Here is a 26,794-nt window from a genome sequence, read left to right on the forward strand (position 1 = left end):
GGAAAATAGCTGTCTGTTTGTTGAAAAATCACCCTGATTAACTCTTTAGTCATATCACAGTTTACCTATTTGCTTATGGTTTTGCCTACACCTACCGATCCTGTGCAGGTTGTTTTAATTATAAACATAACCTGTGCAAGTTAATTAACCTGTTTAAATTATATGATCAAACAATATTCCATTTTATTTGGAATTGCAAGCCAGACAAAATTAAAAAGGCCTGCTTATATATTGATTATGAATTCGGAGGGCAGAAATTAGAAATTAGAAATGACTTCATTAATTGGAACCTTTATCAAGTGGAAGGGGGAAGAAGTAAGGAACTTGTCTGTCGGCCCTGCATTAAAGACCAAAATTGGTAAGAAAATTGTGATAAATAAAAATAAACTCAGCATGAAAAGAAACTTCCCTTTTTCAGGACTCATAAAATCCGAACAACTTCACAGATCTTCATTGTAAAGGGTTTAAACACTGTCTCCCATGCTTGTTCAATGAACCATAAACAATTAATGAACATGCATCTGTGGAATGGTGGTTAAGACACTAACAGCTTACAGACGGTAGACAATTAAAGTCACAGTTATGAAAACTTAGGACACTAAAGAGGCATTTCTACTGACTCTGAAAAACACCAAAAGAAAGATGCCCAGGGTCCCTGCTCATCTGCATGAACGTGCCTTAGGCAAGCTGCAAGGAGGCATGAGGTGTCACGATTCTCTAAGACAGAACCCAGAAGCAGACCAGGACAAGGTGAGTAAAATGAAGGTGAGTATTTATTGGTAGTCTTGATGTGTAATTTGAGTGATCCAGGAGACGGAGCGTCAGCGGAGGTGAGTTAATGAGAGTAAATGGGTTGATCCAATGAAGTCACTGTATCCACCGACGGCCAGGCAAGGGAGTTGAATGTTCTGGGAGAATGACTGTAGACAGAGTAAACGGGAGTGAGTAACCAGTAACAAGCACAAAACAACAAAATTATCTCAGGAAACATGAGGCTGATACGCTGGCACAACATACTGTTCGTTGCTAACGATCCGGCAGGGAATGGATGTCAGCTCAGGGTTTAAGAAGACGTGAAGATCAGGACCAGGTGTGCAGAAGGTTGATGAGATGCAGGTGCGGGTAATAAATAGATCTCCCGCCTAACCTCGTTGCCTGGCAACCAGACAGGGTGCGTTCAGGAACCTTAGACAACACTCAAACAAAAACAGTCATCTCAGGCAGAAACAGACTCAGGAAGCGGGAGTCCTGACATGAGGACTGCAGATGTGCCCAGGCCAATAAATTGCGATGTCCGTACTGTGAGACGCCTAAGACAGCCGTACAGGGAGACAGGACGGACAGCTGATCGTCCTCGCAGTGGCAGACCACGTGTAACAACACCTGCACAGGATCGGTACATCCGAACATCACACCTGCGAAATAGGTACAGGATGGCAACAACAACTGCCCGAGTTACACCACGAACGCACAATCCCTCCATCAGTCCGCAATAGGCTGAGAGAGGCTGGACTGAGGGCTTGTAGGCCTGTTGTAAGTGCTCTTCACTGACGAGTCACGGTTTTGTCTCACCGGGGTGGTGGTCGGATTCGCGTTTATCATCGAAAGAATGAGCGTTACACCGAGGCCTGTACTCTGGAGCGGGATCGATTTGGAGGTGAAGGGTCCGTCATGGTCTGGGGCGGTGTGTCACAGCATCATTGTACTGAGTTTGTTGCCAGTGCAGGCAATCTCAATGCTGTGCGTTACAGGGAAGACATCGTCCTCCCTCATGTGGTACCCTTCTTGCAGGCTCCTCCTGACATGACCCTCCAGCATGACAATGCCACCAGCCATGCTGCTTGTTCTGTGTGGGATTTCCTGCAAGACAGGAATGTTAGTGTTCTGCCATGGCCAGCGAAGAGCCCGGATCTCAATCCCATTGAGCACGTCTGGGACCTGTTGGATCGGAGGGTGAGGGCAAGTGCCATTCCACCCCAGAAATGTCCGGGAACTTGCAGGTGCCTTGGTGGAAGAGTGGGGTAACATCTCACAGCAAGAACTGGCAAATCTGGTGCAGTCCGTGAGGAGGAGATGGACTGCAGTATTTAATGCAGCTGGTGGCCACACCAGATACTGACTGTTTCTTTTGATTTTGACCCCCCATTTGTTCAGGGACACATTATTCAATTTCTGTTAGTCACATGTCTGTGGAACTTGTTCAGTTTTTGTCTCAGTTGTTGAATCTTGTTATGTTCATACAAATATTTACACATGTTAAGTTTGCTGGAAATAAACACAGATGCCAGTGAGAGGACGTTTCTTTTTTTGCTGACTTTATATACCAGTTTCAGTAAGGAACCAAAAAAATGACAGCTGTGCTATATAGATTGCAAAATAGTTGGGAAGAGATTTTCGATGTACCGATTCCATGGCACATGGTTTATGAATTGACACACAATTTTCCTCTCCTCCTGAAAGCCCTAATCTGCTCACTTAAATGAATAGAGATCCTGGTCATGGTGCTACAGTATGTTGGTACAGCATAATCAAAGTGAGGACAATTGGCGATCTGCTGTATACTTATGGACTATTGTAATCTGGAGTCACACCTTTCCAGTACTCCTCACATTGGAATAACAAAAGAAGCCATTCACCCATGATGGGCTATTAGCAGGACAATAGACTCTTGCCAAGAAGGAGGGTAGGAAAGGAGGGTTGGGGGCACATTGTATTTAAAGACACTGCACAGTAGCATTCAATAATTCAATTAAATAACATATAAAAGCCCCTTAGATATTCTCTGTAAGGTTTTACATTCCTAAATCAATATCACAGACCAGATTTGTCCTAACAAAAAATGTCCCTTAGATATTCATTTAGAATCCTCCAATCCTCTAAATTGAATTAGATCTATTTTTTAAACAAGCCATAGAAAGTTGGTTGCAATTTCATTTTTATCCACCAGAAAAGACAGAACAAATAATACAATAAATCTGGTGGTTAATCTCAAATACACTAATTGATTAAAAATATATATATATTTTCAATAACATAAAAAAAAGGTAAAATCTTTGTAAATTATATCATAAACCAGACTGGTGGAGTTATTTCAAGTGGAAGGGGGAAAAAGTAAGGAACATGTTTTCAAACACTTGTTTTTTGCAAGGACTATTAGCAGGACAATAGACATGATGTGGTCCGAAAAACCAGTCTCTGACATAGGGTCCAGCATATCTCTTGATGATGTCTTTGAATGTCTTGCCAGCATTGATCCATGCCTGGGTTTGAAGGACGCAAAGTTCTTTGTTTGTCAGACGAATATATATACGTATACATATATATATATATATATATATATATATGTATATATATACACAGAAAATGTCTTACAAAGCCATTCCATAAGTCCAACTGTTCAACTGTCTTCTGACTGTGATTAGAGTGATGTTGTGCCATGATGCCAGCATCTTCAACCATCAGTGAGTCGATGGCTTGAATAGTCTCGCCGGAAATGGAATACAATGTAAAAATGTGCAGCATACAGTGAAGACCAGCAGTCAATTTATTTAAGCATTATTTTTAGCATTATTAGGCCTACTTAACAGTATTGTAGCCTACTGTACCTGCTCATTTTCCTGGGCTTTCGCGTTCGGGGTAACACAGGTGAATAGCACTGTCCATAATCCCCAAGTCTAACAGTATTTTATCGACATTTTTAATTATTCAAGGCTCCTTTCTTTTCTCTGTGCTGGAGTTCTTTTAATAAGAATACAAAACAAGCCATCCTCCCTTGATGGGCTATCAGCAGGACACTAGACTCTTAGAGTCCACGAAACGCATTGTTTTGTAACCACATCTGGATGGATCCATAACGAATTACTGTGGGAATAAATATCACTGAATGACAGAAATATTGGAATAAAGTAGACAAATGAAGGCAACAAATTGTTGCTTACTGGAACACTCAAAGTCATCCAATTGTTATAATAGGATTTGAAGCAATAGCCTACCCGCGTGTGGTCAACTATTTCAGCACCGTTTCGCTCTGAGACAAGCATGGGGACTGGTCTTGATAAATCAATGAGATTTTGATTTTCACTGAATCTCCGTTTGGGTATTGGTTAACCAACAATTAGGGTATGGAAATGTTAGGCTACTTTGTACAGCATCATATTTTCCTAATGGAAACCCTGAGGGTTTCGTTTTTAGTTTTTTTTTTGGAATAGAAACACCATAGTATTAATCAAATTAATTAAGCTACATTTCTTAGCTTTTCTTAAAATTTACAAAAAAAGGTTTTAAATTCTCTAGTACAGCCAATATAAAAATAGTCAAATGCTTATCAAAGATGCCCTCTGGTGGTCAAACTAGCATTAACTAGCATTAATGGCAACAATGGCTGACACTTAAATAACGTGCCATAGAATTCTGAGGCAGCCCACAAGCTGTGCTGCAGTACGACACAACTTTTAAATGAAGAACCACTGGCTATATCCAGGAAAGCCAAAAGTTGGCCCTGAAATAGTGTATAAGAGATAATACAAAAGACATTGCTGTGACTCTTATGTGGATGATGTTAAAAATATTTGTTGGTCTGATGTGGTTAATAAGGAGCATTCAGATGCTGCATTTGATGAATTTATGAAATTGCTTCTTCCAATTATTGATAAACATGCACCTCTTAAGAAACGCACTGTTAGAACTGTTTAGGCTTAATAGATTGATGAGGAATTGAAAACTGTATGGTTGAAAGAGATGGAGCGGCTAAGAAAGGAGTGGCTAATAATTCTTCACATTTGACCGTCTGACTTACTGCAAACTGAGAAATGATTCAACTAAACTCAACAAAAAGATGAAGAAACTGTATTATGAAGTCAAGATGAATGATTTAAAGACTTCTGAAAAAAAATATGAGTACTTTAAATGAATCGAATCAGATAGCTTATTCATCACGAAACCATTTGATGTTGCTAATAATTTGAATGATAACTTCATTAGCAAAGTGTGCAAACTTAAAAAGGAAATTCCTACAATGAATAGTGTGCCATCGTACTCATGCATAAAAACAATTATGAAAGAAAAGCATTGTAAGTTTGAATTTTGTAAAGTTAGAGAGGGTGATGTGGAAATATTATTGTTATCGATCAATAATGACAAACCTCTTGGCATTGACAACTTAGATGGAAATCTACTGAGGATGGCCGCTGACTCTATAGCCACTCCTATCTGTCATATCTTTAATCTGAGACTAGAGGAAAGTCTTTGTCCTCAGGCCTGGAGGGAAGCCATAGTCATTCCGTTACCCAAGAGTGGTAAAGCGGCCTTTACTGGTTTTAACAGCAGATCTATCAGCCTGCTGCCGGCTCTTAGCAAACTGTTGGAAAAAATGGTGTTTGACCAAATACAATGCTATTTCTCTCTAAACAAATTAACAACAGACTTTTAGCGTGCTTATAGGGAAGGGCTCTCAGCCTGTGCTGCACTGACACAAATGACTGATGATTGGTTGAAAGAAATTGATAATAAGATTGTGGGCTCTGTACTGTTATATTTCAGTGCAGCCTTTGATATTATTGACCAAAACCTGTTTTTGAGAAAACGTATGTGTTATGGCTTGTCAACTTCTGCTATATTCTGGATCCAGAGCTATCTATCTAATGTAACTCAGAGGGGTTTCTTTATGGAAGCTTCTCTAATGTCAAACGTAAAGTGTGGTGTACTGCAAGCCAGCTCTCTAGGCCCTCTGCTCTTTTCTATTTTTACCAATGACCTGCCACTGGCATTAAACAAAAAATGTGTGTCCATGTATACTGATGATTCAACCATATACGCATAAGCAACCAGTGCTATGTAAGTCACTGAAAGTCTTTAACAAAGAGTTGCAGTCTGTTTTGGATAGGTGGCCAGTAATTTTTTTAATTTTTAATTTAATTTTACCTTTATTTAACTAGGCAAGTCAGTTAAGAAAAAAATATATTTTCAATGACAGCCTAGGAACAGTGGGTTAACTGCCTTGTTTAGGGGCAGAACAACAGATGTTGCATTTATATTTTACCCTGTCGGCTTGGGGATTTGATCTTGCAACCTTTCAGTTAATAGTCCAATGCTCTAACCACTAGGCTACCTGCCGCACTAGTCCTGAACGAAGAGCATTGTAAACTGTCATGGTCAAAACATATACTGTAGATTCAATGGTTGTAAAGAAAGGGAGAGGTCTGTCTGTAATAAAAAGATGCTCTGCTTTTTTGACATCACACTCCACAAAGCAAGTCCTGCAGGCTCTAGTTTAATATTATCTTGATAATTGTCCAGTCATATGGTCAAGTGTTGCAAAGAAGACCTAGTTAAGCTGCAGCTGACACAGAACAGAGCCGCATGTCTTGCTTTTCATTGTAATCAGAGGGCTAATATTCATACTGGCTAAGAAAGACTGTGTCACTTCTGACACACACACTTACCCCACCAGACATGCCACCAGGGGTCTTTTCACTGTCCCCAGGTTCAGAACATAATCAAAGAAACGTATAGTATTATACAGAGCCATGAGTGCATGGAACTCGCTTCAATTTTATATAGTGCAAGTGAACAGGAAACCTGGTTTCAAAAAACAAATAAAGCAACCCCTCATGGCACAACACCTCTCACCCATGTGACCTACTTCTTGTGTGTATACAGTGCCTTGCAAAAGTATTCAACCCCCTTGGTGTTTTTCCTATTTTGTTGCATTACAACCTGTAATTTAAATAGATTTTTATTTGGATTCCATGTAATGGACATACACAAAATAGTCCAAATTGGTGAAGTGAAATGAAAAAAATTACTTGTTTCAAAGAATTCAAAAAAATAAAAAACAGAAAACTAGTGCGTGTGTCACATCCTGACCCTTGTAAGAGGTCATTTTCTATAGTAGATGGGAAGGGCATGACAGGGGGTGTTTGGTTGGTTATTTCTAGGTTTTGTGTTCTAGGTTTTCTATTTCTATGTTGTTGTTTATTGGGTTGATCTCCAATTGGAGGCAGCTGGTCCTCATTGCCTCTGATTGGAGATCATATTTAAGTAGGGGGTTTTTCCTTTCGGGTTTGTGGGTTGTTCATTTTGACTATTGTGTTTTCCTCTCTGCATCACGGTTTGTTATTTTTTGTATTTCTAGTATTTGGTGTATTGCAACGTTTCACTATAAATAAAAAGATGTAGAACTACAACCATGCTGCGCGTTGGTCTGATCATTCTGACAGTCATGACAGCGTGCATATGTATTCACCCCTTTGCTATGAATTCCATAAATAATATCTGGTGCAACCAATTACCTTCAGAAGTCACATAATTAGTTAAATCAAGTCCACCTGTGTGCAATCTAAGTGTCACATGATCTGTCCTCAGTATATATACACCTGTTCTGAAAGTCCCCAGAGTCTGCAACACCACTAAGCAAGCGGCACCACCAAGCAAGCGGCACTATAAAGACCAAGGAGCTATCCAAACATGTCAGGGACAAATTTGTGGAGAAGTACAGATCAGGGTTGGGTTACAAAAAAATATCCTAAACTTTGAACATCCCACGGAGCACCATTAAATCCATTATCAAAAAATGTAAAGAATATGGCACCACAACAAACCTGCCAAGAGAGGGCCGCCCACCAAAACTCACAGACCTTGCAAGGAGGGCATTAATCAGAGAGGCAACAAAGAGACCAAAGATAACCCTGAAGGAGCTGCAAAGCTCGACAGCGGAGATTGGAGTTTCTGTCCATAGGACCACTTTAAGCCGTACACTCCACAGAGCTGGGCTTTACGGAAAAGTGGCCAGAAAAAAGCCATTGCTTAAAGAAAAAAAATAAACAAACACATTTGGTGTTCGCCAAAAGGCATGTGGGAGACTCCCCAAACATATGAAAGAAGGTACTCTGGTCAGATGAGACTAAAATTGAGCTTTTTGGCCATCAAGGAAAATGCTATGTCTGGCACAAACCCAACACCTCTCAATCCAATTGAGAATCTGTGGTACGACTTAAAGATTGCTGTACACCAGTGGAACCCATCCAACTTGAAGGAGGTGGAGCAGTTTTGCCTTGAAGAATGGGCAAAAATCCCAGTGGCTAGATGTGCAAAGCTTACAGAGACATACCCCAAGAGACTTGCAGCTGTAATTGCTGCAAAAGGTGGCTCTACAAAGTATTGACTTTGGGGGAGTGAATAGTTATGCACGCTCAAGTTCTGTTTTTTTGTCTTATTTCTTGTTTGTTTCACAAAAAATATTTAGCATCTTCAAAGTGGTAAGCATGTTGTGTAAATCAAATGATACAAACCCCCCGAAAATCTATTTTAAGGTTGTAAGGCAACAAAATACACTGCTCAAAACAATAAAGGGAACACTAAAATAACACATCCTAGATCTGAATGAATGAAATAATCTTATTAAATACTTTTTTCTTTACATAGTTGAATGTGCTGACAACAAAATCACACAAAAATAATAAATGGAAATCCAATTTATCAACCCATGGAGGTCTGGATTTGGAGTCACACTCAAAATTAAAGTGGAAAACCACACTACAGGCTGATCCAACTTTGATGTAATGTCCTTAAAACAAGTCAAAATGAGGCTCAGTAGTGTGTGTGGCCTCCACGTGCCTGTATGACCTCCCTACAATGCCTGGGCATGCTCCTGATGAGGTGGCGGATGGTCTCCTGAGGGATCTCCTCCCAGACCTGGACTAAAGCATCCGCCAACTCCTGGACAGTCTGTGGTGCAACGTAGCGTTGGTGGATGGAGCGAGACATGATGTCCCAGATGTGCTCAATTGGATTCAGGTCTGGGGAATGGGCGGGCCAGTCCATAGCATCAATGCCTTCCTCTTGCAGGAACTGCTGACACACTCCAGCCACATGAGGTCTAGCATTGTCTTGCATTAGGAGGAACCCAGGGCCAACCGCACAAGCATATGGTCTCACAAGGGGTCTGAGGATCTCATCTCGGTACCTAATGGCAGTCAGGCTACCTCTGGCGAGCACATGGAGGGCTGTGCGGCCCCCCAAAGAAAGGCCACCCCACACCATGACTGACCCACCGCCAAACCGGTCATGCTGGAGGATGTTGCAGGCAGCAGAACGTTCTCCACGGCATCTTCTGACTCTGTCACGTCTGTCACGTGCTCAGTGTGAACCTGCTTTCATCTGTGAAGAGCACAGGGCGCCAGTGGCGAATTTGCCAATCTTGGTGTTCTCTGGCAAATGCCAAACGTCCTGCACGGTGTTGGGCTGTAAGCACAACCCCCACCTGTGGACGTCGGGCCCTCATACCACCCTCATGGAGTCTGTTTCTGACCGTTTGAGCAGACACATGCACATTTGTGGCCTGCTGGAGGTCATTTGGCAGGGCTCTGGCAGTGCTCCTCCTGCTCCTCCTTGCACAAAGGCGGAGGTAGCGGTCCTGCTGCTGGGTTGTTACCCTCCTACGGCCTCCTCCATGTCTCCTGATGTACTGGCCTGTCTCCTGGTAGCGCCTCCATGCTCTGGACACTACGCTGACAGACACAGCAAACCTTCTTGCCACAGCTCGCATTGATGTGCCATCCTGGATGAGCTGCACTACCTAAGCCACTTGTGTGGGTTGTAGACTCCGTCTCATGCTACCACTAAAGTGAAAGCACCGCCAGCATTCAAAAGTGACCAAAACATCAGCCAGGAAGCATAGGAACTGAGAAGTGGTCTGTGGTCTCCACCTGCACAACCACTCCTTTATTGGGGGTGTCTTGCTAATTGCCTATAATTTCCACCTGTTGTCTATTCCATTTGCACAACAGCATGTGAAATGTATTGTCAATCAGTGTTGCTTCCTAAGTGGACAGTTTGACTTCACAGAAGTGTGATTGACTTGGAGTTACATTGTGTTGTTTAAGTGTTCCCTTTATTTTTTTGAGCAGTATATTAAAAATGCCAAGGGGGTGAATACTTTCGCAAGCCACTGTAATTGTACACTGACATGCATGAGTGACAGATACACACACACACACACACACACACACACACACACACACACACACACACACACACACACTACATGTTAATGTTTTTAAATGTATGTAAATTGTGAAGTATTTTGTCTAATGTTTTTTTCATTATGTGTCGGACCCCAGTAAGACTAGCTGTCTCCATTGGCGTCTGCTAATGGGGATCCTAATAAATCAAATAAAAAACAAAATTAAATATTTGTTTATGCCTTCTTACACAAATGAAAAATGGCCAACATGAAAGATGTTTTTTTTTCTACATTTTTCTCAACAGAGACAACTGGTGACAAAGGAGCCTCGTTGTCATTCAATGTTGAACCCATTTCTCTCTCTCTCTCGCTACCTCTCTTCTTGTCTCATTCTGTCTCTACCCTTCTTCATGGATGCACTATGTGGGGCTCTATCTGTCCTCATTGCCCTGATTGGTTGGGAAACACCCAGAGTTGACATTGTACATACAGAAGACTGGGAATAGAAGTATAATACTTCCATCATGGAGCGACAGAGAGGGTCTTTCTCAATTCATTTTCTCATGATTTCTTACATCCTCTCTACACACATCCTTCATAAAACCCCTTAAAGAAGAAGGTCCGAGGGTGAGAGAAAGAGGTGCGATATGGGAGGAATCATGGAAAGACATTATGAAAGAGCTCTAAAGAGAGAAACACCCAATCAAACGGGCACCCCGCTCATTTCAACATGGACAATTGGATATTTGGGTAATATTTGGTTGAGACGTCAATCAACGAGATTCCGACCCAGCCCAGCCACAACCTATATTCACCCACTCAAAAAGACAGCCAAAGGTAGTTGTATTTCCAATGTGTTATCACTATGCTTTCAACCTAAAAGCACAACCAAATTCCAATGTTTGATTTTTGGTTTAGTTGTCACCCAAATGTCTATTACTGCACTTTCAACCATTTAAAAGCACAGCAAAGTTAGAATGGGAATACAATGTCAGATATTTTGTTATATCAGTGGGGCGGCAGGTAGCCAAGTTGTAAGAGCGTTGGGCCAGTAATTGAAAGGTTGTTAGATCGAATCCCTGAGCTGACAAGGTAAAATCTGTTGTTCTGCCCCTGAACAAGGCAGTTAACCCACTGTTCCTAGTTTGTCATTGTAAATAAGAATTTGTTCTGAACTGACTTGCCTAGTTAAACAAAGGTAAAATAAAAACTGTGCTTCATCTAATAGTAGAATCAGATTACCTGGATTGCAGTTGAGATTACATTAAAAGTACATGGTGCAAGTGATCATTGCCGTTCCAGTGTACGCAGATTATTACAGCAATTGTGAAGATCTGCAATGACCTATGTATGCTATCTTGAACATGCACGCTTTATATGATTACATTAGATGTAACCTAAACTTTTTTGCCATAGACGTGTTACTCATTTTAAAGTTCAATATTACATTATTTTGTAAAATAGCTATTTCTTGCATTTCAAAACTAATAAAATGCAATGCAACCAAATATAAAGATTTAAAGGTGATGTATGTACTGCTTGGATGGGTCCATCTGAGCCACTGGATTAATCCCATTCTTGAATTTAACTCTTTTTGGTTAAATTGGAGACGTGAATCCAACATACAATTGGTTAACTTGGCGACAAGTTAATAGGCTATTTATTGGATTTCAAAATTATAATGAATTGTGTTTGGTTGTCAACGCAAGCAAATATCAACATTTGAAGAATATGTATCTTCTGCTTGGTTAGTTACATTTGTGTCACTGACTTAATATGGCTTTAATTCCAGTTTGTCTACAAATTAATAATTGATATGTTGGATTCACGTCTCCATCTCAACCAAATATCAAAGGACTAAATCAAATCAAACTTTATTTAAAGTGCAATTGATTTAGTCCTTTGATTTAGTCCTAACTTTGATATTTTGTTTAAATGGAGATGTGAATCCAACATATCAGTTATTAATGTGTAGACTATATCTGCATTTTTTGCATTGGATGTGTCTCAATCCACCACAGCCGTCTATGTCAAACTTCCGCATCTGCGGTGAAAGGTGACAGAGCTAGAGCGGTGTTTGTCAGACCATGAGAACTCCCGAAAATTGGTCTTCTCACAAAATTGTATGTAGCATCCCAGCGGTTCGGAAATGGAAAGATGGAGACTCTCATGAACACGATGGTGTTCTCCGTTTTGCTCTACGACCTCCAGAAGTGTAAAGTGACTCATCTGAAGATGATACAGCTGATCTGCCAACTTCTGTCTGCAGCGACCAAACAGTTTGGGCTACACACTAATATGACCCCTCTGTGGAAAGGTGAGATTCTCACGAACACCTACATGTTGGTGGCCTCACAAGACTCATCTGAAGGTCCCCCAGTACCAGTTGAAAAAAATGTATGGAAGTATCTATGGAGACTGTTTAGTGTCTTATATTTCTCAGATATAAGACACTAAACGGTCTACGACTGTGGCTTTTCAGGTTGCGCTTTCAGAGGTGAGTTTGACTTGCAGAGCAGCATGTACCTGATTCCAAATCAGTGGCCGTGCGGTTAGACTGTATGCCCTGAGAATGGAAGGTCAGGGGTTTGATCCCTGGTCGAGTCATACTGAATAAAATGGGACCTGAAGCCTCTGCTTGGCATTCAGCATTAAAGCTGTGTGTGTGACCTGACAGAATTCACATAGAAATGTATGTTATAGATCTGTCATTCTCACTGAAGCAAGTCTGATATGTGGTCGATCCATTCTGTGTGTGCTATTTCTATGTATTCCCCCTCAAGTTCAGTTTTTGCATCTTTTTACTTTTGGTTTTGTACACCAGCTTGAAAATATATTTCACAGCAGTTTAGATGGTATACTTATTTCCTACACTAAACACAAAACAGCTTGTTTTGTCACATAAACCTTTTGAGTTTTAGCAAGCAGGTAATGGCGGAGCGATTGCTCCATAATTGGGGGTAAGGCCCTGCGTCAAACTAGCATCCTATCTGGGGGGAGTACAAGAGATTCTGTTCTGACTCGGACAAGGCCTAATAACTTATGTACCGGATGGAGGGAGTTGAAACCTGGCAGAGAAGCATCAAGGGCACGTGAGCAGCCGGACAATGTAAAAAATGCCATATTGTTTGATCAAACTTCATATTTTCCTGATATAAGGGGCTGGTAGTCCTGTATTCAATGGTTTTTACAATGATCACAAAGTACAACAACGAGGAGTCTTAATTAATATCTCATGATAAAGTCTGTACATTTTCTACTTATGTTCAAGAAATGCATTGTCATCCAAAGGGAGAGAGTTACCACATTCTGTGACTGATTCAGCGTTAGCGCAACCTTGGTAAATGGGAAACAGTACGGATGCTAGTGACGCATTTTAACTGGGATCTAACAATGAGCTTAGCAGCGCTAATTGAAAAACTAGGAAATGAGGCCCGGGTTAGTGGTGAGATCATCACACATTTATTTTGTCTCGATTCACCACGATGAACACTCCACCCACCAGGGACCAACCAGAACCGACCAGGGTCATGTTCATTAGGGCCCGCAACATAAAATTGTAAACACATGAGCATTTCCTATTAGACCAGCTAGTCCCTTCATTTTCAGTCCATTTTCTTCCATTCTGTGCCTGATGCACACCAGCCAGGGGAAGATTTGATCCAGAGTCAGGGCCAAGCCACCCAGCAGTCATCCCACAATCAAGTCACCATGGTCAGTCACCTGCGGTTCACTTCACCCACTTCTCCCTGGCCTGCCGAGATGGATAGACGCTCACTTAAAAAAATAGGCAGGACAGAGCCAGGAGCAAATATAAAAAACGCCCTGCTCAAACATAATTATACAGTATTCTGGTCCCTTCCTGAAGACTCTTATAACCTCTTTTGGCACTAGGATCTACAACACAGAGTCCGTATGTAAAGAAAGTGGATGTCAAATGCACAGTTCAGCTTTTCACAACCAGTGCAATTGTGGTGGTTTACGGTACTTTTGTCTGTGGCCCACTAACCCCGCTGCCCACACACGTTAGGCAATAACAAGGACAACGGGCCGAGTCACACACAATCGAGGCGCCTATGACATTCGTCCTTAAACAAAGGCAATACTCATCACTACTAAACAAAGTAGCCTATAGCCGGCCCAGATTGAGATGCAAAAAAAGATTGATCAAAGCGGAACGATGACGAGATCTGCATTGAATAGCAATTGAAAGTGGGTATTCATTTCATGAATCCGCTTTGGTCAAGTTTGTTTATCTGTAAATCTGTGCGTGACAACAGGCTGTTGGAGATTGCGCAGACTGAAAATGCACCAGCCTGAATGCACATGATGTACTGTTCCAAGTTGTCAACGAGGGTTTCTAAGGTCATGGAAATTAGTTTAATCATTTTTGTTAATGTAATTCATGAAGGCACACTTTTAAATATTATCAATCACAACAAATGAGCATATCCATTATTGTAATGACCCTTCAGATTGTGTCTGTGCCCAGCTAGCACGGGGGATCTGGGCCGATTCCGGCTGAGAGTCGGGGCACTGGGCTGAGAGTCAGACTCGGCCGACATCATATGGCCCGAGTCTGGGCCGCCTTCGGCAGTTACTTATGGCTAGGATGTGGGAAGTGAACTCGGGCCAATTCCGGTGTGAGTATTCTGGCCCAAATGTATTACTTGGGGCTCGGGATGATTGGGGCTACTCTCTGGCAGATGATTACATGGGCTGCTTTATATACAGTTGAAGTTGGAAGTTTACATACACCTTAGCCAAATACATTTAAACTCAGTTTTTCACAATTCCTGACATTTAATCCTGGTAAGAATTCCCTGTTTTAGGTCAGTTAGGATCACCACTTTATTTTAAGAATGTGAAATGTCAGAATAATAGTAGAGAGAATTATTTATTTCAGCTTTTATTTCTTTCATCACATTCCCAGTGGGTCAGAAGTTTACATACACTCAATTAGTATTTGGAAGCATTGCCTTTAAGTTGTTTAACTTGGGTCAAAGGTTTTGGGTAGCCTTCCACAAGCTTCCCACAATAAGTTGGTGAATTTTGGTCAATTCCTCCTGACAGAGCTGGTGTAACTGAGTCATGTTTGTAGGCCTCCTTGCTCGCACACGCTTTTCAGTTCTGCCCACAAATGTTCAATAGGATTGAGGTCAGGGCTTTGTGATGGCCACTCCAATACCTTGACATTGATGTCTTTAAGCCATTTTGTCACAACTTTGGAAGTATGCTTGGGGTCATTGTCCATTTGGAAGACCCATCTGCAACAAAGCTTTAACTTCCTGACTGATGTCTTGAGATGTTGCTTCAATACATCCACATAATTTCCTTCCTCATGAAGTCATCTATTTTGTGAAGTGCACCAGTCCCTGCTGCTGCAAAGCACCCCCACAACATGATGCTGCCATCCTTGAACTTCATGTTTGGGATGGTGTACTTCGGCTTGCAAGCCTCCTCCCTTTTCTTCCAAATGTAACGATGGTCATTATTGTCAAACAGTTCTATTTTTATTTCATCAGACCAGAGGACATTTCTCCAGAAAGTATGACCTTTGTCCCCATGTGCAGCTGCAAACTGTAGTCTGGCTTTTTTATGGCGGTTTTGGAGCAGTGGCTTCTTCCTTGCTGAGTGGCCTTTCAGGTTATGTCGATATAGGACTAATTTTACTGTGGATGTAGATACTTTTGTACCTGTTTCCTCCAGCATCTTCACAAGGTCCTTTGCTATTGTTCTGGGATTGATTTTCACTTTTCGCACCAAAGTACGTTCCTCTCTAGGAGACAGAACAGGTCTCCTTCCTAAGTGGTATGACGGCTAAGTGGTCCCATGGTGTTTATACTTGCGCACTATTGTTTGTACAGATGAACATGGCGTTTGGAAATTGCTCCCAAGGATGAACCAGACTTGTGGAGGTCTATAGTTTTTTTTCTGATGTCTTGGCAGATTTCTTAGATTTGCCCATGATGTTAAGCAAAGAGGCACTGAGTTTGAAGGTGGGCCTTGAAATACATCCACAGGTACACCTCCAATTGACTCAAATGATTAGCCTATCAATTAGCCTATCAGAAGCTTCTAAAACCATGACATAATTTTCTGGAATTTTCCAAGCTGTTTAAAGGCACAGTCAACTTAGTGCATGTAAACTTCTGACCCACTGGAATTTTGATACAGTGAATTATAAGTGAAATAATCTGTCTGTAAACAATTGTTGGAAAAATTACTTGTGTCATGCACAAGGTAGATGTCCTAACCAACTACCCAAAACTATAGTTTGTCAACAAGAAATGTGTGGAGTGGTTGAAAAATGAGTTTTAATGACTCCAACATAAGTGTATGTATACTTCTGACTTTGATTGTAATTAACATTTCGTTATTTATTTTTCCATGTTTTCTAATTGTTTCTGTGATCAAAAAATACAATTAACATTTAAATGAAATTCTTTAAGAGTCCTGTGTAGTATTTTAGTATTTTGATACTTTGTGCAAGGCAATTGATAAGCATCTAAAACTTTGTGGACGGAGCCTCCCGAGTGGTGCAGAGGTCTAAGACACTGCATCACAGTACAAACTGCATTGCTACAGATGCTGGTTCGAGACCCATGAGGCGACGTACAATTGGCCCAGCGTCGTCCGAGTAAGGGGAGGGTTTGGCTGGTTGGGATGTCCTTGTCCCATCACGCAGTAGCGACTCCTGTGGCGGGCCAGGCGGTCACCATGGTGTTTCCTTCGACACAAAATGTTTTTTTGTGGATGGGTATAATTTGTATGTATGAAATGTATCATCTTAATATTTAAAATTACTAAATCGGTAATTTTTATACATTTATTTTAATTTGCATTGGGCCGCTTCTGGGTGGATTCTGGTAAAATGCCGGCAAAGTCGGCTAAATTCCGGCAGATGGAAACGGATTCTGGGCAGTCATTCATTTTGATTCCGGGCTGAGTCCGACACAATTCCGTGCCGATTCAATCAGTTTCAGCCCCCCAGAAGAGGGGCCGGTTCCTCATTGCTAGCATAGTGTGTGTTAGTGCGAATGGGCCATTGCCCCAGTAGAGAGAGTGCAACGTTTTAGCAGCAGGTAACAGACTGACTAGATAGCCAATTCAAAACATAACTTGTAGTAGTTATCTCTCTAGTTAACAATAGCTAACTAAGCATTAAGGTTATTGTCGCCTTTCCATCGGCACAGTAGATAGCCTAAATAAATTGTCAACCGTTGGAATGCTGGGATTACCCTCTATTAAACTGTAGCCATGTAATTGCGACAATGTAAAAAATATTCTAAGAATAGCCTAACTGACAAATAACTTGCTGTGCACAGATCTCCCCTCAAACACGAACCTTTGAGACGGATATATAAACAGGTCTAGATAGATACCTTGCTTTGAAGTAGCCTACCTTATCCATTTGATCTCTGATTCATTGAATGAGGGAATAATTTTATAAAGACAAAAGTATTTCATTGTAATGTTGCAATATTTTATATCAAGGGTGGCAACCATCCTCCAGGATAGCTGCTGGGGGTGCAGGCTTTCGTTCAGGCATTGGTCTAACCAAATTTTACACTAAACATCAGCTGCTCAACAGGACCTTGATAAGCAGCCTTGGGTGTTTCAGGGCTGGATCAAAAGCCAAGCCTGCACACCCAGAAGCTCTCCAGATGGAGGGTTGACCACACATTGACATCAAGGTTAAGTGCCTTGATCAAGGGCACAACGGCAGATGACGGTAGACCTGCATGGGATCAGTAAAAGCAGCTTTCCAGTGTCAATAATGCTTTAGTTTTTAATGTAGGCTATAATAATATTCATGGAAATGTGGTTAAAGGTAATGGAGATGTCATGAAAAATGTGTATAAACCCTTAAAAGTGAATAATCAAAAGTCTCTATAGCTTTATAGCATTTGTGAATTGGTGAACTAGTCTAATGGACCGAATTGGAAAAGACAGCTCCTGCACCTCTTTCATCCGAAGTCAAACACTATTTCCAGCTAGTTGTTATAGAGTCCTGGGCCCAGGAAGTGTATTCTAATGTTTGAAGGAAAAATCTTGTTTGTTAGAAATAGAATACCTGAAAGCTATCAAATTATATCATTAACAGTGGTAAACAAATGTACTTATGCCATGAGAGAGAGTGATTTCAAATAGACTAGAATCCAAACTGATGTAGTTCGTTTTACCATGAAAAAAATTGAATTCCAGCCAGGATAGATATCTAGTTGATTTACAGCTACTGTTAGTGATTTAGCCTTTGCATGGGCCAGGTCAAATCACATATTACCTGAGCAGATTTGTAGCTTTGTAGATTTGTAGCACTGTCGATCTCTGGTTCTGTGCCAAAATAATAGGGTTGTGGAGCCAGGACATCAGCCAAGTCTGTGGACATCAATTAACGTTGCGCATCGATACAGCCCCAGCCTGAGAGAGATTGGTTTGTTTTCTAATGGCAATGAAAGTGTATTCAGTGGGTTTGAAAGTGTATTTATCTAAGCGAGTGTCGTCTGACAAAGGATTTCTTCAAATATGTCATAAGGAAACTGCTGAGCGGTGAAAATGTACTGGCTGATAGCAAGGTAATCCATTTTATCCAACTGTCTTTACTAAGTATATTTCCGTATGTATCAATATAACGAAAGAACTTTCCAAGAAAATATATTTTTTTTAAAGATTACATTGGATTTGAACAAACTGAACTGCAATATTTGTGTGCTCGTGTTCTGTTGTGCTGTACTGAAATAGGAGCACCCATGTCTGCATTTGATCCTTTATTTTGCATATGAACGATTCTTCAGATCCATGCATGCAAAGAGCTCACAGAGAGAGACAGAAAAGACAGAAAGGGAATGAGAAGTGAGGGAGAAAGAAATCCCACACTTACAAAACATATTTATTCCACCGAATGATTGGAACAGTTCTGCAGGGCATTGTGAAACAGCAGCAATCCAAACATATTGCTTCCTCCTCCAAAGGAAGGAGTGTAACAGTGTCACAGCCCAACAAAAATTATCATTAACATCGGTAAAATCTGTAAAACACTTTTGGTTATGTTTGTGACAAGACATTGCAGAAATGTTCTGGCTTTCACGGCATGATATATTTGTAGGTTTGCAGAAATCAGGTAACTCCACAAATGTTCCCAGTTTTCCATAAATCTTGGTTGAAGGGGTCCTGCTTATTCCCTCTTGATTCTGGGAATATTCCAACTGGGATTTCTGAAAAAGCCAGGAATTTTTGCAACCCTTGTCATTTTCTTTCATCGGATTATCGATGTTGGTGAAATGAACCTGATATATAATTCCTGTATATCTATATAACATATACTTCATACAAAATAAAAACATATAATATGTCTTACATAGAGTCACTGTTATCATCACTGTAAACATGAAAACAAAAGTACATTATATCTTTTTAGGTATCGAAAAAACGAACAAAAGTGATTTTTGCAAAAGACAAAGATACATTTTCCCCATTTCGCTTTGATTGTATAGAGGTGAAGATAGCACAGATCACGGACAGTTCAGAAAGTGGAAGCTGTTTTGTTTTTGTATTTGGTAATTGTTCTCCGTTCACTTGTATTTTTTAAACTAATTTAACTATTTTATGTCACATTGGTTCCCTTAATCCCCCCTCCCCCTTTGTTCATGTGTGTGTCTGTGTGTTAGTATCACCCAGTCCCAAATCGCTCCCTACCCCTTCCCCTGGGCTCCTTAACCCCTCCGATGTTTATAGATCTGCAATGTACTGGATAGGTACAAGGAGCGAAATGGTGAAGCTTGAGCTTCCGCCATATTGCTTGTTTCCACTTTACAGATGTATAGACATCGAAGGGTTCGCGCCATGGGGGAGGGGTAGGGAGGACACTGGGACCAGCTGGTCCTCTCACACCGACTCCACCTTGACTTGGTTGTTGTTGGTGATGAGCGGCGACGGCTTGCTCTTGACCCGCTCGGCCGCGTCGTTGGAGCTGCCGTGGAAGAAGATTCGCGCCGTGCACACCGACACCACGATGCGCTTGTACTCACGCCGGAAGTTCTGGTTGAGCATCCCGTACACGATGGCATTAAGGCAGCTGTTGAAGTAGGCCATGAAGTAGCTCGCCACGAAGAGCCACTCGGGGATGAGAGGCACCACCACCTCTGGGTTGATGGCCACCGCCAGCCCGATGAAGTTGAGCGGTGCCCAGCACACGGCGAACAGCACAAACACCACGAACATAGTCACGAAGTTCCTCACGTCGTTTGGCGTCAGTTTCGGTCTATTGTCCGGTTTGACCCGTCGCCTAACTTGAATGACCAGGATCCAGATCCTCAGGTAGCAGTAGGTGACGATCATGATCGGTAGGATGAAGTGGAAAAAGACCACGGCGATGGTGTACGCCGAACTCGCCGACTGCTCGAACGTACACGAATACACCCTGGGGTCATACTGCAACGAACCCACGAAGAGATTCGGCACGATGGCCACAATGGTCAACGCCCAGATGAGTAGGACGTAACACACTGAGTTCTTGTCACTGTACAGCTTGTCGTACTTAAGGCTGTGACATATATAACAGTATCGGTTGATGGCAATGCCGGTGATGTTGAAGATGGAGCCAATGACGCTGACACCCATGAGAAAACCACTGATCTGGCAGTGGACATAGCCCAGGTTCCAGCCTTTGTGGAAGATGGAGGTGAGGACCAGAGGGTAGGGGTAGATGGCCACCACCAGGTCGGCCACGGCCAGGCTTACCACAAAGATGTTGCCTGGAGACACAGAGAGAGAGAGAGATTGAGAGCATAGAGAGAGAGAGGGAGAGAGAGCATAGAGAGAGAACATAGATAGAGAAAGAACATATAGATAAGGAGAGAGAAAACAAAGACCATGGCAATTAGTAAATATTCTATACTTTCACAATGAGCACAATCAAAGTCATCAAGACAAACACAATGTTAATGTCACTGAATAAGTGGCTGAATGGACGGACAGGTAATTGGGTTTCGGTTCTTTCAGCCAGCGAGGGTTGACTAATTTATTTACATTTACCATTTTGCATACCTCACTACACAGCAATCTGCTTCAAGGCTACTACTTTGACAACTAGGTGCTTATGATGAGAGAAAAACAATGCCTTTGAATCTGCATATGCTTGTGTAAATGTGTATGTCATTGTGTGTTTGTGTGTGTGTTTCTTTGTTTGTTTCTTAGTTAGGGACCGTCAATAAATTACACAATGTCAATGAGACAATATTTTCATGTTGCACACCTTTAGGTTCTCATTAAATTCTTTCAATATTTGTATATTAATTTCTACAATTTATAGTTGTTTTAAGGTTTTTAAGTCATTGAAATTTAGAGCTACTGGAATTTTAACATATTCTCCATGTATATGTGTAATTTACTGATGGTCCCTAACTCGCCCCATATGGATATCCAAAGTCAACCCACATTTACCACAGACATTACGATTGGGTCGCGTGCAGCAAAGATGGTGGATAAATTAAGATAGTTCACCCAGGCTGTTAGCTATTGAAAAAATAAATTACGTTCCAGTCTACTTAATTGGGTGTGTCTCCCATAGACACCAATGCAATAGCAGCTGGGTCTGGTCTACTTAGTTCATTGACTTTCACTGAACCAAAACATTTTACAAAATAAACAGCAAGTGTGGTGTCTCGCTTCATCTTCCGTCTCTAGCGTACACCTGCACTCTAAATTCATAATAACTTGTGTGCTGCCAGCTGTGGGCATGTGGACAGGGTTGAAAGTTTGAAACCAACCCAGCCTTAATTATGTTGTGATGCAGTTACGACTACCACAAGTCTCACAAAAATACATTTTGGACAAGACTGACTGTATGACCAAAATTATCCTATTTACATTTTTTAGTCAGTTATGACAGTAGAATAAATGTTTCGGGCTCATATTGATGCCACATAGGCTGTTTTCTAAATGAGAAGTTGGTTTTTAACCATTTACTGCAGTGGGCTAGATCAGGGTCATAGACTGTTTCTTGGTAGTCTTAAACAAATCTACTCTGAAACACAAGTATAAACCTCACACACATGGTTATGGGCAACAACAAAAAAGAAGAAGCCTGTACCATGGCAGATATACAGTTGAAATGTATTCAATTTTGAGTTTGCATCCCAATATTTCACTTTATATACACCACAGAAGATTGAAATATAACAAAACCATTTGACATAGAAACATCATATGTTTTTCTTTTTTATAATCTTTATTAATTATGAAATTATATTAACATTCCAGCAATGAGACAAAAGAGGGCGCATTTGGTAATTGATGGCAGGAAAGGGCTACAGATCCTTTTTCAAGTAAAGTGAGTGCATGACATGCCACTTCACACAGAGAAGTCAGTATTTTTCTCCGCGTTTGTCCGGCAGATCTTCTGAAGGGTGAAATTGTATGCGTAAAGGAAAAGTTCAAATTTACTCAATCAGGAAGTTAACAGCTTTACAGTACCTACAGTACTGTATGTGTGTCATAAACCTGGTCCTGTTAGTGAGGAGTTCCTCGTGTGTCAGACATGACCTAAAAATAAACACAGCATAGTACTACGCTTCTACAACTCGCTACAACGACTCGTTACAACAACATTGCAGTAGCGTTGAAGTATCGTCTTTCCACACACATCACTCTTTGACTTCCAGCTACGATCTATCACACAGATCAGTTCCCAGACACTTTTAGGAAATGTGTCAGTCTCTCCGGGACGCCGGTGGCACAGACACATAAGCACAACAAAACCCAGGTCTGCCCGGCGCCTTCCCTCTCTTTCTGCCCCCCCCCCCACATAGCATACCAGACATTCTTTCATGGCCGAAGACCTTTCCTGCAATAAATTAAGCTTCGTCCTCCTGGATCTGTCATCCAGGAGCCCTCTGTAAGAGGATTTTGTGCACTTGCTTTTGTCACGATTGGCCGGACGAAGAAACTTAACAAAAGGTCTGGCGGCTAAAACAAAGAGATGTTTCTCAAGCTATGTGGTGAGAGCTTACGGGTGGAGACAGTAAGGGCCAAGGAGTTCGTCTTTAAGACCTATAAGACCAGGATTGCACTACCCCTCAACGTGAGACCCTCTAAAGCAAAGCTGGGGCCAGGGTTTAGACTGTTTGAGCTGCTTGGAGTGTTAATACAGAGCCTAGACCTTGACAAGGTTGTGAGACAGAGCCCTACGGGCAGCTCGGCTGACTTTCAAGTGCCCTGAGGCTTGGCTTCTATCAGCTCTTGTCACCGTGGAGGCTAGACCCGGTGATTGACACACCACTCAAAGTATTAATTTAGCTTAAGGGGAGATACAGCCCAGCTCTTCCAAGTTTTCATTTTCATTCACTTGCCACCAACTTTGATAAGGATTTATGCATGAGGGAATCCCCTCTGGTCTTTTTCTTCGGCAGGCAGTGGAGATACATTTTTGCAATGGAGCAGCATGGATAAGATACCTTCAATACCTCGAGCGACATGCCCTTTTTTAAGGACAGCAGGTAGAGCGAGTCAGAGTGAGTCCAAGCACGTCAGCGGTGGCCACCCGTAGCCTCACGGTTACGCTCTGCTAATGAGGTGGGAATTTTAACGCCTAGAGTCAAAGTATAAACTCCGCAACTTGACGGTCAGCGAGGCACCAAGGTCGAAGTGTCAGCAGAGAAGGTTACAAGGGCCCTAACTTTATTGCCCCTGGCACTGTATTATGCATAGGCTAGCTAGCTGTTAAAAAGTAATCTATGATAATGTATGGCAGCGGTGTCACGTGTGCTCCCTCTCCGGCCTCTAGGTCACCAGGCTGCTCGTTATGGCGCACACCTGTCACCATCGTTACGCTCACTTGCACGTCATCAGACTCACCTGGACTCCATCACCTCCCTGATTACCTTCCCTATATATTTTACATTTACATTTTAGTCATTTAGCAGACGCCCTTATCCAGAGCGACTTACAGTAGTGAATACATTTCATTTCATGCATTTAAAAAAATATATATATTTTTTGTACTTTTTTTGTATATATTGTATATATGTCACTACCTTTGGTTCCTTCCCCAGGCATTATTGTTTCTGTTCCATGTCTGTGCGTTATTTGTGTTACGTGTTGGTTCCATTTATTTATTAAAACACTCACTCCCTGAACTTGCTTCCAGACTCTCAGCACACATTGTTACAGAATAACGCCTCACCTAAGGGAAGCATCAGGGAGTGTTTTTTTTGTTTTGTGTGTCAGTGGGAATGACGTCAGGTCCGGAAGCCGCTACTGGCTCTCATGCCTCAGTCAGATAGCTAGTCTCCCCTGCCTCAGCCGGCTCGTCGGGCTTTCATGCCTTCGCCTGATCGCCTGGCTTCCCTGCTTCCACCGGCTCTTTAGGCTGTCATGCCTCAGCCGGTCTGTCAGGTTCCCGCGCCCCAGCCGGCGACAGGTTCCCGGGCATCAGCAGGGATGACCGGTCCGCTCCTGATCCCCGGGATCATCAGCGTCCTGTGGCTGGAGCCGAACGCGCCGGGGAGGGGGTACCATCACGTATAATCTCTCTCCGGTGCTCTAGGTCACCATGCTCCCGCGTCTCAGCCGGATTGACAGGTTTCCTGCGCCTCAGTAGAGGTGACCGCTCCTGATCCCCGGGATTGTCATTTTAGTCGGTGTCCTGCGGCAGGAGCCACGCGTCGGAGAGGGGGTACTTGAACGTGTGCTCCCTCTCCGGCCTCTAGGTCACCAAGCTGCTCGTTATGGCGCACACCTGTCATCATCGTTGCGCGCACCTGCGCGTCATCAAACTCACCTGGACTCCATTACCACCCTGATTACCTTTCCTATATATGTCACTCCCTTTGGTTCCTTCCCCAGGCATTATTGTTTCTGTTCCTGGGTTATGTCTGTGCGTTGTTTGTGTTACCCGTTGGTTTCATTTATTTATTAAAACACTCACTCCCTGAACTTGCTTCCTGACTTGAAAGTTGTAATTGTAAAATGCACAAGGTGCAATTTCAAAATTGGCTAGTGCATCAGCAGTTTTCCTCTTGTCCAGTCAGTCATTGTAGAGAGAGCTATTTATAACTTGTCAGAAATGCCCAGTTGATCAATTAGCCCATGTCATCTGTTGTTTTGATTTTGTTGTAAACTTTGAGTCACTCAGATATCACATGAACATACATAAGACATAAATGTGTAAAATTGCAGGGAATTAGCTTAAAAACAGCAAAACGAGAGTGGTGTGAACAGTGTCATGAACAGTGCTTGTGCACATAAAACATAGATGTTGGTGAATGCACATCTGACATTCATGAATTGCAACTTCACATTTAACGTTCACCTTCTGTACTTGGGCATCGATAAAATGGTTAATAATTCAAGTGTTTCTTTCACAAAAGTAATGTGGTAACACTGGCTTATTAAGTCAATAATGATGTTGCAAAATTGATATGCGTCACAGATGGGCATGGAGTGTATTTAGTAGGGACTAGTTGGAATTAACCCAAAATAACCCACCGCTGCCATCAGCACAACAAAGATAAAATATGATGGCTCCAAACAAAAAAAACCTTTGACATTATTGGATTTGCAGATATTGTGTTTATGAATGAGGGCTGGTGACAGGCATGGATGATGAGGCCCGCCTCTCCAGAGATAATCTGTTCTCTCCTCTCTACTAAGGCTATTTCAAGAGCGGACCATAAAACAAACGGCTTAGAAATGAAAAATGGCCAGCCCCAGAAATGCATGGTGAAACAATCTGTTAACGCAAGCAGTGTAGAGTATCAGCGAGATCACATCAGATATTACTTAAATATTCTGTCCAGGTCCCCAGGACGTCAGGAGACGCCTTCAATACCATCCACTAGAGGCAACGTGAGTGTCACGACTTCTGCTGAAGTCGATGTCCCTCCTTGTTCGGGTGGTGCTCGGCGGTCGACATCACCGGTCTTCTAGCAATCATTGATCCGTTTTTCATTTTCCATTGGTTATGTCTTGTCTTCCTACACACCTGGTTCCAATCCCATTCATTACATGCTGTGTATTTAACCCTCTGTTTCCCCTCATGTCCTTGTCGGAGATTATTTGTGGTTATGTGTTTGTGTATTTTGTATAGGTGTGCGACGGGTATGTTTACCCATGTTTATTTTTATGTACATTGGTTTCTTGGAGTTTGTTTTATAATAATTAAACTACTCCAGTTACACTAAGTTGGTTTCTCCTGCGCCTGACTTCCCTGCCACCTGCACACACGACAGTGAGCATGTATTACCATCAAGTAGGCACATGGCTCCGAGGATCACAGGTTCAATCCCAGTGCTATGTTCTGGTTATTATTTGTTCGGTTTTAACCTTAAACCAAACCTTAACCCTTGCCTTAACCAGTCAGAATAATTTGGTAGATTTGAGCTTGCCTGCCTGGTTTATTCTCTCTCTCTCTCGCTCTCTGGGCACAAGCAGATTCTGCAATTACAATCAATACAAAGCAACACAACCTTATAGAACATATAAACGCAATATGTTATCCTATATGCAATATGTAAACATTTGGCATAAGACCAATTCACACCAGCAGACATAACAAAGCAAAATATGAACCAATACAAAGCAACCATGGAATACACAAAAGACGACCACAAAAGACAACACAGACAAAAGAAATCTACAATTCGAGACAGTATAAATGAAAGCTGATTCTGCTGTAAGCTACCGCACTTGAACTGTCATTGCCACCAGTTAATAAATCACAGGAGTCAAGAGCTATCATACGAGGCGGACGAGAAGAAAGAACCCGACTGCAGTCCCAAGAGATTCACATTACCACAGATATTTCATGGCCCTTACCTAACTCTTGACATT

The 26,794-nt window shown here is 41.9% G+C and overlaps 1 protein-coding gene and 1 long non-coding RNA gene across 3 annotated transcripts in view; both read right to left on the reverse strand.

Annotated features, from left to right (window-relative positions):
* Nucleotides 1-755: 755 nt before the first annotated feature.
* Nucleotides 756-1,066, reverse strand: LOC115202030 (uncharacterized). The gene is made up of 2 exons (XR_003879877.1): nucleotides 1,018-1,066; nucleotides 756-920 (listed from the first exon to the last, which is right to left on the reverse strand). It is a non-coding gene; the product is annotated as an uncharacterized LOC115202030 (long non-coding RNA).
* A 17,653-nt stretch (nucleotides 1,067-18,719) lies between these two features.
* LOC115202133 (melatonin receptor type 1A-A-like) overlaps nucleotides 18,720-26,794 on the reverse strand; it is a 71,156-nt gene continuing 63,081 nt past the window's right edge. For both annotated transcript variants that reach the window (XM_029766053.1, XM_029766054.1), the window contains exon 2: nucleotides 18,720-20,718. In XM_029766053.1, the coding sequence (XP_029621913.1) occupies nucleotides 19,850-20,718 (869 nt within the window). In that variant the 3' untranslated portion in view covers nucleotides 18,720-19,849. The remainder of the gene's footprint in view (nucleotides 20,719-26,794) is intronic.

The sequence above is a fragment of the Salmo trutta genome, chromosome 11 (assembly GCF_901001165.1).
Source record: "Salmo trutta chromosome 11, fSalTru1.1, whole genome shotgun sequence".
NCBI classification, from domain to species: Eukaryota; Metazoa; Chordata; class Actinopteri; order Salmoniformes; family Salmonidae; genus Salmo; species Salmo trutta.